At 37.9% G+C, this 14,423-nt stretch overlaps 1 protein-coding gene across 1 annotated transcript in view; it reads right to left on the bottom strand.

Moving 5' to 3' along the window:
* The window catches only part of CDC20B (cell division cycle 20B), a 59,191-nt gene that overhangs the window by 5,498 nt on the left and 39,270 nt on the right, over nucleotides 1–14,423 (bottom strand). The window contains exons 8-12 of the mRNA XM_001494024.5: nucleotides 10,048–10,244; nucleotides 8,836–8,930; nucleotides 6,562–6,787; nucleotides 1,359–1,484; nucleotides 734–851 (exon numbers count right to left, since the gene is read on the bottom strand). Coding sequence (XP_001494074.2) covers nucleotides 734–851; nucleotides 1,359–1,484; nucleotides 6,562–6,787; nucleotides 8,836–8,930; nucleotides 10,048–10,244 — 762 coding nt within the window. The remainder of the gene's footprint in view (nucleotides 1–733; nucleotides 852–1,358; nucleotides 1,485–6,561; nucleotides 6,788–8,835; nucleotides 8,931–10,047; nucleotides 10,245–14,423) is intronic.

Here is a 14,423-nt window from a genome sequence, read left to right as displayed (position 1 = left end):
AGACAAGTTCAGTGGAAAGAAGATAGGATATGTTCTTAGAGATCAAGAGATTGGATGCCAGTGCTCTGTTCCTTCATTAACCATAACACCTGTCTTCCTATTTCCCAGGGCTGGGTGGAAGGAGATACCTACTAACCCCTGAACCTCTTTAACAGTCCAGATTGCACCCAAGAGGATTTAAGACCCTTGGGGACAAGGTCTCGTCTTGTTCCCCATAATGGGGGATTGCTCTCAAGAAATACTCAGTAAATGTTTACAGAACTACACTGAGAAAGAACAGTTGTTAGCCTTGAAAGTGCAGAGGCTCACCAGACCTCATGACCTTTAGCGGCCTCCCCACACAGAACAATGCTCACCCTCTTCATATTTCCTTATCTCCCAAGCATTCTAGCACTGCTGGTTCTTCTCCAAAACAAGGAAAGATGAGTTATGATGGTAACTTCACAGTTCAAAAACACAGTTCAAAAACTTTTCATGATTGTCACTGCATCATCCATACATGTGTGCAAGGAGAAGAAGACACATCAATGATGAATGACAGTGATGAATAATCTTAGTGAAATTCAGAAACACTCATCTATACACCCCCTGAGGTGTGGTGGGTGTAGGCCTTTTTCCTATGATGAAATATATACTTAAAAGAACCAAAAGAAGAAAATCTTTCATTCAGGGCTTTTCTCATAAATGACAGTTCACATTGCTATAGCTACATTTAACTCACCTATTTACTTACCAAAAAATCCACCTGACTTGGCCAGAGCAGGACAGGCCCACACAGTCACATCATTCTTAGGAGTACCTTGGCCAGTTGCAATCTCCTTTGTCTTAGGTAGCCAGATTAGGGAACAAATCTGTAATAATAACCCAAAAAATAAAGAATTACGGCAATTCCTGATTCATTACAAATATATTTCAAACTGATTCTAGGCAGTATGCTCTGTCCATATCCATCCTCCAGTCCACAGCTGGGGCTAGGGTGTTAAGGGAATTACATCAGTTCTAGGAAGGTTTATCCCAACGTAACAAAGGGCTATATACAAATAGTCTTAGGTGCAATAAATCTACGAATTTAAGTGGATGATGATCATTGTCCAGGCATAGTTGGACTACTGTCAAGTTTCACAGTCAAAGTAGTGCTGAGAAAGAAGGGAAATGAGGGGGAAAAAAGAGGATACACAAGTTAAATTAACTTTAGACTCACATATGAAAGTTTTACCAAAAGAAACTTCCAAGAACTGAAATCCTCATGGACTCAGCAGGTATAAAGAGGCGTGTTTAGGTCCTATGCTCCATCATAAATTATTTTCACAAGATTCTAGAAGACCAGAATGAAGGCAAACTCCAGAGGAGACATTTACCTGGGAGTTTGTGCTTGGGGTCTGGATGCTCCGCCAAGTATTTATGTCCAAGATGTGTAAGTGTCCATCCTTCATTCCTCCTCCAACAGCAAGAACTGCAGACTGCCAGGGACACCAATTCATGGCCTTTAAAGTTCCAAATAGTCACACAGACAGGTCAGCCTTGGAGGAGGTGAACTTGTGAACGTGATGAATTCAGGCAGGCAGAAGTTCCAGAGGTCTGCACCCATCACAGCTCTCATGGATCTCTCTGACCCAAAGGCAGAAGCAGCTGCACTCTCAAGAGATTACTCCTGGGGGACTAGAAATTACCTACTAGATGCCTTCCTCAAATTTTGGTAACAATTGGAAACATTTTAAACATAGAAAAATCACACAATTATATGTTTGAAAAACTACATTCAACACATCCTATGGGGCAAAATCTGCTGCCGGAGTAGTTGACATGTGTCCTTAGAATCTGGTTATGAAATGAAGCCTTTCTCTGGTTTGTCTACCTGTGTCTTTAGGTTCCAGCTCAGAGAAGAGACTAGAAGACAAAACAAAGCCATACATGATTGCTCACAACTCAAAAAGTCCCATGCATTTCAACTCCTAATACAATTCAGAAAATGAAACTGCTTTTTATTTACTTATCTACTTGTAAATTATTATAGTTAATTCTGAAAAATAGGATTTAGTATTGCACATTTATATTGATAACTACAATGACCAGAAACAATAGTTTTAAAGAAAATTTTAACAACTGTTTCAGTTATATTTATCTGTATATCCTTATCAATCATCTCGGTAACAATTCTCACTATTTCATATTATCTATATGTAAAAATATTTTATAAAGCACTAAACATAGTGTACACATTTTTATTTTCCTGTTGTTTTCACTTATTATATAAACAGTTTTTCATGTTTAACATATTTTTCATGATTAGGATTTTTAATAATCCCATAATTTTCCATTACGGTATTGTACTCTAATTTTTGTTCTAATGCTGGACTCAGGTTGATTTCTTATTTTGGTTTGGTTTGCATTGGGTTGAGTTGAGGTTTTTGGAGAGGAGAGGATTTGTTTGTTGTTGTTTTTTACGTGTTTTGTTTTAACTGTTTGAGGGGGTTTGTTCTGCACTTCTTTTTTTTTCATCTTTTTTTTTTAGGTAACATTGGTTTGTAACATTATATAAATTTCAGGTGTAAATCATCATATTTTTATTTCTGTGTAGACTTGATCATGTTCACCACCCAAAGACCAATTACCATCCATCACTGCACACATTCGCCCTATCACTCCTTTCATCCTCCCCCATCCCCTTTTCCCTTCTGGTAACTACCAATCTAGTCTCTGTATCTATGTGTTTGTTGTTTTTATCTTCTACTTATGAGTGAAATCATATGGTATTTGACTTTCTCCATCTGCCTTATTTCACTTAGAAATGTCATGTTGTCCATCCATGTTCTCACAAATGGCAAGATTTCATCTTTTTATGGCTAAATAGCATTCCAATGTGTATATATATATATCACATCTACTTTAACTATTCATCCATTGATGGGCACTTAGGTTGTTTCCAAGTCTTGGCTATTGTGAATAATGCTGCAATGAACAAAGGGGTGCAAATATCTTTTCGTATTTGTGTTTTCATGTTCTTTGGATAAATACCCAGAAGTGGAATAGCTGGATCATACGGTAGTTCTATTCTTAATTTTTTAAGGAATCTCCATACTGTTTTCCATAGAGGCTGCACCAGTTGGCATTCCCACCAGCAGTGTATGAGGATTCTCTTTTCTCCACATCCTCTCCAACACTTCTTATTTCTTATCTTGTTAATTATAGCCATTCTGACGGGCGTGAGGTGATATCTCATTGTAGTTTTGATTTGCGTTTACCTAATAATTAGTGACATTGAACATCTTTTCATGTGCCTTTTGGTCATCTGTATATCTTCTTTGGAAAAATGTTCAGATCCTTTGCCCATTTTTTAATTGGGTTGTTTGTTTTTTTGTTGTTGAACTGTATGAGTTCTTTATATATTTTGGATATTAACCCCTTATCAGATAGATGGTTTATAAATAACTTCTCCCAATTTTTAGGTTGTCTTTTCATTTTGTTGATGGTTTCCTTTCCTGTGCAGAAGGTTTTTAGTCTGATGTAGTCCCATTTGTTTATTTTTTCTTTTGTTTCCCTTCCTTGGTGAGACATGGTATTCAGAAAGATACTGCTAAGACCAATGTCAAAGAGTGTACTGCCTATGTTTTCTTCTAGAAGTTTTATGGTTTCAGGTCTTAAATTCAATTCTTTAATCCATTTTTAGTCAATTTTATAAGATAATGGTCTACTTTCATTCTTTTGCATGTGGCTGTCCAGTTTTCCCAACACCATTTATTGAAGAGATTTTCCTTTCTCTCTTGTATGTTCTTGTATGTTCTCCCTTGTCAAAAATTACTTGTGCATAGATGTGGGTTTTATTTCTGGGCTCTTGATTCTGTTCCATGGATCTGTGTGTCTGTTTTTCTGCCAGTACCATGCTGTTTTGATTACTATAGCTTTGTAGTATATTTTGAAATCAAGGAGTGTGATACCTCCAGCTTTGTTCTTTTTTCACAGGATTCCTTTGGCTACTCAGGGTCTTTTGTCATTCCATACAAATTTTAGGATTCTTTGTTCTATTCCCGTAAAAAATGTTATTGGGACTTTGACAGGGATTTTCGTTGTTTTTCATGTGTTCTAAGTGTTTGCTTTTGTAAAGAACACTATAATTAATATATTCTGGCATATGTCTTTTGTTTCTGACAACTTATTTTTTAGGTAATTCCAAGCTTCAGAACTACTGACATAAAGTTTTCCAAATAATTGTAACTTTTTACAACAACAGCATCAAATGAGTACACTAATTTCATCCTGACTTAAAGGCTACTTGGAGATAAAAATTAAATCGCCCATCCCACATGTCCTTCTAGAACTTTGCCCATTTCCTCCATCAATAGATAGAATCTCATTCCCCTTCCTTTGAATCTGGGGAACTTGTGACTTGCAACCAACAGCAGCAAAAATAACACTGCAAGACTTCTGAAAACTAGGTTATAAAAGGTTATGCCACTTTCACCTTGCTCTCTGAAGCACTGGCTCTATTGCCCTGAACCACAAAGTTCAACCGTCTTAAGGCTGCCATGTTGTGAGGAAGCCCAAACTAGTCCAAACAATGTGGAGAACCTCTGAGACTACACGAAGAGGGAAGGATGCCTGGCCAGCCAACACTGCTCCAGCGCCCAGCACTTTTAGCTTCAGCCACTGCCTAACTACAACCACATGAGAAACCCTGAGCCAGAACTGCTCAGACCAGCCTTTCCCAAAGAAACCATAAAAGATAATAAAATGATTGTTATTTTAAGCCACTAAGTTTTGGGGTAATTTGTTACATGGCAATAGGTAATCAACATAGATATCATGAGTAGAAATCTTAGACAATGAAATACGGCTATAATTCACACAAGAAAGACAATGAAGAACTCTGATCAGCCAACCTACATTCAAAGTAAAGACCTTGGCCTTGTATTGTGAATAAACATACAATTTAAAGTTTTCAGTCAAAATAAAATATTTACAATATGTATATATCATTTCCTACCCGCCTTAATTGTCTTTTTCAAATTATCATTCAGCTACATACCACTGACTGGGCTGGATAAGACGGCTACTTCAGTAAACGCAAAATTTCGCATAGAATTTCAAGAGGCTCAGAAGTCCCCCTGAGCCCATGGCCCCGTTTTACCATGTGATGAATATCAGTATTTTTTATATTTATTAGTAATAATTTTTTTAAATACCCTACTTCCAATTAGCTTTTACTATAAACAAGTTGTTTTGGAAAAACTAGAAGCTCCATCTTGAGAGGAATCACACAGACGTCAACCTCTGAAGTCCACTCCTGCTGTACCAATTGGCTAGTCAGTGGTGAGTGTGAAGAGACACACACTGGTGACCGTTACTGTGATTCCCCAGGGATTAGCTGCCGTGAGGCTTGGCTTGCTCAGGTTTCCAGAAACTCTCTCTTAGCTCAATTCATTGTATTTCTGACAACAAGCCATTTAAGAAGGTAACTTGCTTTGTTTGGCTTTTTGTTTTGCTTTATTTTTGCTTTTTTATTTTGTTTGCAGACAGAATATTTTACATACATTTCTCCTAGATTTTTTTCAAGTCATTAGTAATGGTAATTTGGACCTAAAATCATTCTCAAGGTCTGTGGACATTAAAAACCACAAGCTAAAGCTATTGGGCCAGTACTACACAGTAGCAGTAGGCACTGTATATTCTACCCTATATCAGGAAATTTTATGATAACTTTTAAGGTCTTATTCTAATAAATCTGTTTGTAGTTAATAAAGTAGAATCATTTCCTTGCTTTACGAGTGAAAAATATTCTAAGACTATGTTAAGGCCAAGACATACATCTATGACACGAAAGGAAGGAAAGTATGGACTTTTATTTTTACTAGAAATAAGAATTTAAAACACAGAGAAATAAGAAATTATTATGCAGAGTGTGGTAGAGTATTGGTTTAACTCTATCGCACCTTTCCTCTCTCTTCCGGAAATGGGTCTCCTTTCTTGGGTGTGAGCTCATGACCCAGGCCTGGCAGTCAGTGTGCCCATCTCTCTGGTCACAATTATCAAATGAAAGATGCGAATGCAACCAAAGCCAGACCAGAGTCCTGCCTAGGACTTTTCTACCAGAGTTATAAGGAACAATGTTTTCTTATCAGCTCCTATCTAGGAGAGTCTGAATGTGAAGCTGCCAAGAGCCATCTTGCCCACAAAATGGAGTCTGAATGAAGAATGAAACTAAACGGAGACAAGCAGAGCCAAGAGCTAAAGAAACAGGATTCTAATGACATTATTTAAGACCGTGGATCCAGCCAATATTTGAAAGAGCTGTATGTACCCAGGATTCCTCAGTTACACGAGAAAATATATTTACTATTTTGCTTAAGCTCAAGCTTGACTTTAGTTTCAGTCACTTACAACCAAAAAATCTGACACATGGGGAGTATAAATAGGATTGTCTTCCAGGAGAGTGATGGCAAAATCCAAAACAAATTCTGGGGGAAGCAAATCTCCAAATATTGGCTTAATGATTTGTTTTTATGTGTGAAGGAGATCTACTGGCCTCAGAGTAAAGGGAAACCGAGAAACTGTGGGATTTCTTACCTTGACTGCCGTAGGTTGGGGTATGACTTTTAGTGGTTGACCCTGTGCACTCACACCTGGATCATGGGGCCATATGGTCAGCAGTCCGTCACTACAGCCACTGGAAAGCAGCCTGCCATCAAATGACCACTTCAGAGCACACACGGCTTGCTTGTGGTGAAGTGTTCCGACATGATGCTGGGCTACCCGAACATCGTGGTGATAAACACGGCCCAGTCTCGACCCACTGCACAGAGGAAAGGGGCAGCTTTATGACAGAAAACTCGAGCCCTAATACTACATAGACATTTGAAAATGTGAAGGAAAACATAGTTCAAACTACTGAAAGACCCCTTAGGAAAGATTCAAAAGACAGTAGGCATTCCTTGGGTTAATGAGGATAGAGTATTCTGGCTCGGTGATTCTTTTCACAAGTCAAATAGATTTGTCTGGCAGAGTTTCACATCTGGATATCGAGAAGATATCCTTTGATAGATGTCTATAATGACTTTAACATGATGCAGGCAGCCACGGAAAAGATAAATTTAGAAGATTACCAGATTTTCTCAGGTAGTAGTATATATGCTGAACCTAGGAAATATTACTTTTCTGGAATTCAGAATATTTCATATTATCTCAATGAATGGTTTTAGTGTGTGTGTGTGTGTGTATATATATATACACACACACACATAGTAAAATGTTAGACATAGAAATTTATTATTTCCTTTTTCTATTGATCCATAGATCCACTATTAGTTTTGCTAATGCTGCTAATATCTGAAAAGAGTATGAAGCTATCTGAATGTCAGAGCAAACCGCAATGATTCAAAGTCAGTGGATAACATCTCTGCTCACTCTCAATGATTTGGATCCAAACAATAAAGATCCTGTCACTCTGTCAAAGATAATGAACTCTTTCCGAACTAATTTAATTTTCTCCAAGGAGCAAGTAAATGACTGCCTATAATTCTTTCTGAAATTTCTCAAAGTTCAGTGTCATATTTTTAAAAACTATTCAGGCACAACACTGAATAGCATTCTGATGAACAACAATATGGTCTCCGCAGCCAGCCCACCTGGGTTCAAAGGCTGACTCTTCCCTTATACTAACCAGGTGACCTCAGGCTAGTGTCTCAGGCTACTCATCAAAAGTGGGGGAGATAAGAAACCACTGTACAGTGTTATTGCAGGAATTAAAACACTATTACGTACACAAAGAGTACAACACCATGCCTGGCACAGAGTACTTCAAAAATGTTAGCTGCTGTTATTGTAAGAAAGGATCTGTTCATATTCCTCCTGGGTACTGAAACTAAACTTAAACAATTGAGACTCCAAAAGGAACCTGAGTCTAGAATTGACCTGACAGCAACAACTTCTCAGGGTAAATATTTAGGCCTTTATAGGATGTTTTGCGTAAGTGGTTTTAAGTTTGGCCTACAATCACAAAGTATTAAAATCTCAAATCTACATCTGAGCTACTTTAAAAAACTGCAAAAGGCTTTGGAATTAATTTAACTTAAATCTACCTTAAGAAATACAGTACAAAAATGAATGGCTATTATTAAAAGCAAAATATATTTAAATCAGTTATGTAGGATCATAGGGACAGTCGCAACTTTTCTGGTTAAAAAGAAGCAGTTAGACTAAATCAGTAGTTCTCAAAAGTGATGAAGCATCAGCATGACTTAGGAAATTAGAAATGCAAATTCTCAGCATACCGTAAGACCTACAGAATCAAAAATTCCTGGAGTGAGGCCAGCAATTTGTATCTTAAGGAGCCCTCCAGGTAACTCTGATGCATGGTCAAGTTTGAGAACCAATGAACTGGTTATCTCTGAGGCTACTTTCAGTTCTAACCTCTGTGGGTCTGTGAATTGGAAATGTGCCCCAGAAAGCTTAATATATTCAAATTATTGATACTGGTAGCAATAAATATTTAATTGCAACCAAATATCTTTCTAGTAAGTATTATTTGGAACAGAGAAACTTTTCGCTTAAACAGAGTTTTACATTTTGTCTGAACAATTTAGTGAATCCTGCACCTCACACTGCAGTACTAGCACATGCTGTGGGCACACAGCCACCACGGTACACGTGGTCGCTGCACCACCTCCATCACCAGAAGATCTGAATGCCTGAGAGGGTAGGATCATAACTGATACTAACTAATGTCTTGTCTTGTTTCATTTTTGTTTCAGTTTTGGTTTTAAATATTATGGTTCTGTTCACTCAGCCCCCCTAATCAATTGGTGGTACAAATATAATTCGTTCCAAGAAAATGCTTCTTACCTGCTGAGGATACAGTGATTCCAGCTCAGAGCCCCAACTACAGACAAATGACCAAGCATATTTCTCAGCCGCTTTTTAGTTACCACATCCCATAACTGAAAAAGTGAACAAGCAGAGTTATGCAGCACTGATATGTTCACAGTCCGCTGTCTTCTGAAAAGCCCGATAGCCAATTAATGCTAATATAGCCAGTCCTTGAACCAAGTGAAAGTTCAGCACCTTTAACCCTAGTCAGCAGTTCTCAACCCTGTCTGCATATTAGGATCACCTAGGGAGCGTGCTATGGATGCTAGCGATTCTATTTAATGATGGGGGTAGAACCTGGGGATATGGCATTTACTTTAAAGTTCTCCACGTGAATTCAGTGGGCAGCCATGAGTGGAGAATCACTATCACACTTCTGGTTCCTTCTAAATAGTTGAAATTTCAAACCTGGAAATCTACCTACAGTTACAACAAAATTTGGGTACCTAGACACTTTGTAGAGTCAGGATTTCCATTTACTGCTAAGGGACTCCTTTCCTGCCAACTATAAATGATATTCTGACCCATATGAGGAATGAGAACTTTGGTGTAAGAAGAAATCAGGACATAACCTTCACAGTATCCAACATCACTGCAGAGATGAGAAAGCAGTGAGAGCCATCTGTGGCCCCCCACAAAGTCATCAAATACATGAGGAATATTGTTCACACTGTTGCTAAAAAACAATAATAATGACAATAAGAAATTACATAGATTGATGGAAACTTGGTAAATCTCCATTTCAGAAAGCCTATCAGAAAAAAAAAATCCTTTTCTAAATGAATTTACAAATTCATGTTTTTTTAATTCACTCATTTTAAGTAATTCTATTCCTGATCATGGCTTGAGGTGAGAAAGGAGAAGTGAAAGGTTGTCTTCTTCTCTCCAAAGTCCTAAAACTGGAGATTCTACAAGCTCAACTTTAGTTTCAGAGAAAAGACTAAAAAAAAAGGATATGTGACAAAAAGAAAGATTGTGTGGAAAAACTAAGCAGAGTACCCCAAAGTGCTCATGAAATGCCATTCAGAAAAGAACCAGAATGGTATATCCTCTCATCCCCCGTAGCTTCAAGTACACACCCACCCAATATAGTTTCTCTCTTTTGTATTAACCTGTTAGTAAAAGTCAATTTTAGTTATCTAGCAATTACACAGAGCACATTATGAGAAAGAAAAAACTGTCCAGTACTTGCACTTCTCCCTCGCTGGTGCCAACCGCCAGGCAGCTTCCCTCTTTTATCCAGGACACAGAAGATACATAGTTACAAGTGAGATTTAAGTCCATATTTTCAATCCTATTGTGGTTTTCCCCATTCCAGATGCATACAGAAGATCCAAGGGCTATAGCAACAAGATTTTGAAAATTCCAGTCTAGGATATTCAGATCTACAAGAAAAGCATTTCAAATTAGGGTAATTATGCAGCCAAATAAAAATATGTTCAAGTAAACAACTTTATTTATAGGAAGAAGACAAAGATTACTACTTTCCCCATGGTCACTTGGAAAACAGAATCACGAATCCAACCAGATCACTAGAAGTTCAAAAATGAAAACTGGAATAGAAACTTGTGTCACAGTCTAATAAGCAATAATGCTTACCATTTATGCTCAGTTATATTTATTTAAAGGCATTTAGAAAACTTGGCAGTTTCATCTGCCATTTTTAGTATATATGGATTTCATCTAACAGATCACTGAAATTAAAAGCACGTAGTTCTTATGGAGACATCCTTGGACCTAGGACATCCATGGGAGATGTCACCATCATTTCTAACCTAAAATACCACCCAGTATATCTAGAACAGGTGGTCACTGGCTTATTTATGATACCTAAAAGTTCTTAGTAGTATTCTCTAGCTTACACTATAAGAAAGCTTTGACTGCTAAAAGAAACCATATTTATATGACCACGTATTAAAATCTACCTTATCTTATTTCTTATAAGACAGAAACTCCTATCCTGATTGACACATATCAGTATGAAACTATGAAGCACACCAATTCTAATACTGCAGTCTAAGCCCCCTATAACTCATCCCTCCCACTAATGACAACTGTAAACTCTGAACAAAATATAAAAAATAAACATCTGAGAACTCTGGAAAATAAGTAAAAGCAGGTAAACTAAGTGAAGGAGTCAAAACTTGGAGAAGCAACCTGCCCAGGGGTGAGTTTCCCACTTTTTTTCTCACATGGCTTTGCCCTGAGGTTGGGCCCCAGTCATGGATTAGCACCCGCAGCTCAAGCTCTAGTAGAAAGCCCACCATCTTTCTGGTCAGAGGAACCATGGAAAGGAGCCTAAGATGGCCAAAGTGTGAGAGGAAAGTCCTTGCGGGGAGAGAGCCACAGAAAGGCATCCTCTTATTGTGAGTGTATGAACCCACACACAACTCAGCTTTACCCTGAAGTCACATAAGAACAGCAAGGAAAACTCAAATCAGCTTAGTAAAGGCTTTGAGAACTGAACTAAGTTTTGAAACATCCAGACAAGTCTCAGCTTAGACTCTGATCCACATACATGGGAGATAGACCCAAACCAGCATAGTCAAGGCTTAAGAAACTGATCTGAGATTTGGAACACCATCCACGGAAGGCAAGACAAAACTTAAGCTGTGAACCTAACTAAGACAAATATACCAACAGTGTTGGAAGTCCTAGCTACAGCAATCAGACGAGAAAAGGAAACAAAAGGCATCCAAATTGGAAAAGAAGAATTAAAACTATCACAATTTTCAAATGACATGATACTATATACAGAAAACCTTAAGGACTCCACCAAAAAACTATTAGAACTAATAAATGAATTCAGCAAAGTTGCAGGATACAAAATAAATATACAGAAGTAAGTTGCATTTCTATACACTAACAACAAACTAGCAGAAAGAGAATTTTTTTTTAAATCCCATTTTCAGTGACACCAAAAAGAACTAAATACCTAGGGATAAATTTAACCAAGGAAGTGAAAGACCTGTACACTGAAAACTATAAGACATTGATGAAAGAAATTGAAGACAACAAAAATAAATGGAAGATACACCATGCTCGTGGATTGGAAGAATTAATATTCTTAAAATGTCCATACTACCCAAAGCAATCTACAGATTCAATGCAATCCCTATTAAAATAATCCTTATTAAAATTCTGAAGAAAACACTAATTCAAAAAGATATATGCACTCCATGTTCATTGCAGCATTATTCGCAATAGCCAAGATACAGAAGCAACTTGTGTCCATTGGTAAATTAATGGATAAATAAGATGTGGTATGTGGTATATACATGTAGATACATATACACGCACATATTGGAATAATACTCAGCCATAAAAAAAGAGTAAAATCCTGCTATTTGCAACAACCTAGATGGATCTAGAGGGTATTATGCTAAGTGAAATAAGTCAGGCAGAGAAAGAAGAATACTGTATAATTTCACTTATATGTGGAATCTGAAAACAAAACAAATGAACAAAAAAAAAAATAGGAAGAGACTCATAGATATAGAGAACAAATTGGTGGTTACCAGATGGGAGGAGGGTGTGGGAAGGGCAAAATAGGTGAAGGGGATTAAGAGGTACAACTTTAAGTCATAAAATAAATAAGTCATGGGGATGTAATTTACAGCATAGGGAATACAGTCAACAATATTGTAATAACTTTATATGATGACAGAAGGTTACTAGTCTTATCAGGATGATCATTGTATAATATATATAAATATTGAATCACTATGTTGTACACCTGAAATTAATACAATACTGTATATCAACTATATTTCGTTTTAAAAAAAAATTTTAAAGGGGCTGGCCCCGTGGCCGAGCGGTTAAGTTCGCGCGCTCCGCTGCAGGCGGCCCAGTGTTTCGTTGGTTCGAATCCTGGGCGCGGACATGACACTGCTCATCAAACCACGCTGAGGAAGCGTCCCACATGCCACAACTAGAAGGACCCACAACGAAGAATATACAACTATGTACCGGGGGGCTTTGGGGAGAAAAAGGAAAAAATAAAATCTTTAAAAAAAAAAAAAAATTTTAAGGACCTGACTAGAGGGGATTCAAAGACAATGTGGGGAGAGAAACAGGAAATTGTGAATATAGACACCTTTTGACAAGTTTTGCTGTCAAAAGGAAGAGAGAAAAGGGGCTATGGTTTGAAGCAGAAGTGGGAGCAAAAGGTTTTTTGGTTTTTTTTAAAGATTGGCACCTGAGCTAACAACTGTTGCCAATCTTTTTTTTTTTTTTTCCTGCTTTATCTCCCCAACTCCCCCACCCCCCATACATAGTTGTATATCCTAGTTGCAGGTCCTTCTAGTTGTGGCTCATGGGACGCCACCTCAACGTGGCCCGACGAGCAGTGCCATGTCCGCGCCCAGGATCCAAACCCTGGGCCGCCACAGCGGAGCCGGGAACTTAACCACTCGGCCACGGAGCTGGCCCCGCAAAAGGTTTTTTTTTTAAATATGAGTGTGGTATTTTTTAAACATCTCTTGAAATGTCTCCTCCAACTGTCATTGGTCACGACAATAAAGTCTCTTAGAGAAGGAGCTATAGGAGAAGAAAAGTAGGAGAACTGTTCCCTTGAATGATTTTGCTTCTTCCAGCTCATTGTTCTCTGTGAATGTTCACAGAACCCAGACCCCTTCCCTCTGCTCCTTTCTCCCTCACCAGGAGATCACACACTGGCTCTTGGCCTCAGCCATAACTATCTGACCTCTAGTTTATCCTCTCTTTTCAACTACCAACCTCACTTCTAATGATCTGCTGGAACCTCTTCTATGTCTCACTGTCCCCTCAAATGTAATATTGCAAGAATGGGGTCTTTCCTACCCAAAGCACTTCACTGCTAACCTGTCTTCCCAGTGACATCACCTTTGTCCTGCTTCAAAAACTTGAAATAATCTTAAATTCATCCCTCTTTCCAGGTATTTTTCCTCATGGAGAGAAAAAAGTCCCTTACCTTTTGGTAGCTCTCTCCTACTGAATGCATTCTGCATCCTCTGCCATGAATTTTCCTTTGATTTTTTTCATAGTCAACAACTCCCACAGCAAATATAAAAATCTACACCCAACTTTTGATTCTCCATAATCTGCATTCACCTACATATTCAACAGTTCCCAATATATCCTCTTCATTGCCATTAATTATCATTAATTACCAACATCCTGCCTTTGCTCATGCTGTTAACATCACTGAAAATGCTCTACATTCTCTCCTACACCCCCTCCAAATCCTACCCATCTTTCAAGACCCAGCTCAACTCTGAGTATCTCCACAAAGTCTTTCTAGACAACTCCAAAGATCATTGAGCTCCCTAATCCTTATATCTCCTTATAATGCACAGTTTATTATTTATATTTTACATTGGCATGTTGGTAGCAGTTACATGTGGGTTAGTCTTGTCTTTCCAACTTACTTACAAGCTAGGCACGTAACAAGAAAACCCACTGTGGTTGTTTGACTGATTAGATTTACCCAGCTTCAAAATATATGCATAAGAAAAGGCTACCATTTGTACAGTTCATTCTAATATAGTAAAACAAAATGTATATTCTCATGCCCCTCCAATACC

This window comes from Equus caballus, chromosome 21 (genome assembly GCF_041296265.1).
Source record: "Equus caballus isolate H_3958 breed thoroughbred chromosome 21, TB-T2T, whole genome shotgun sequence".
NCBI lineage: Eukaryota > Metazoa > Chordata > Mammalia > Perissodactyla > Equidae > Equus > Equus caballus.
The sequence above is the reverse complement of the archived record's forward strand: the minus strand, read 5'-3'. Positions and strand labels throughout refer to the sequence as shown.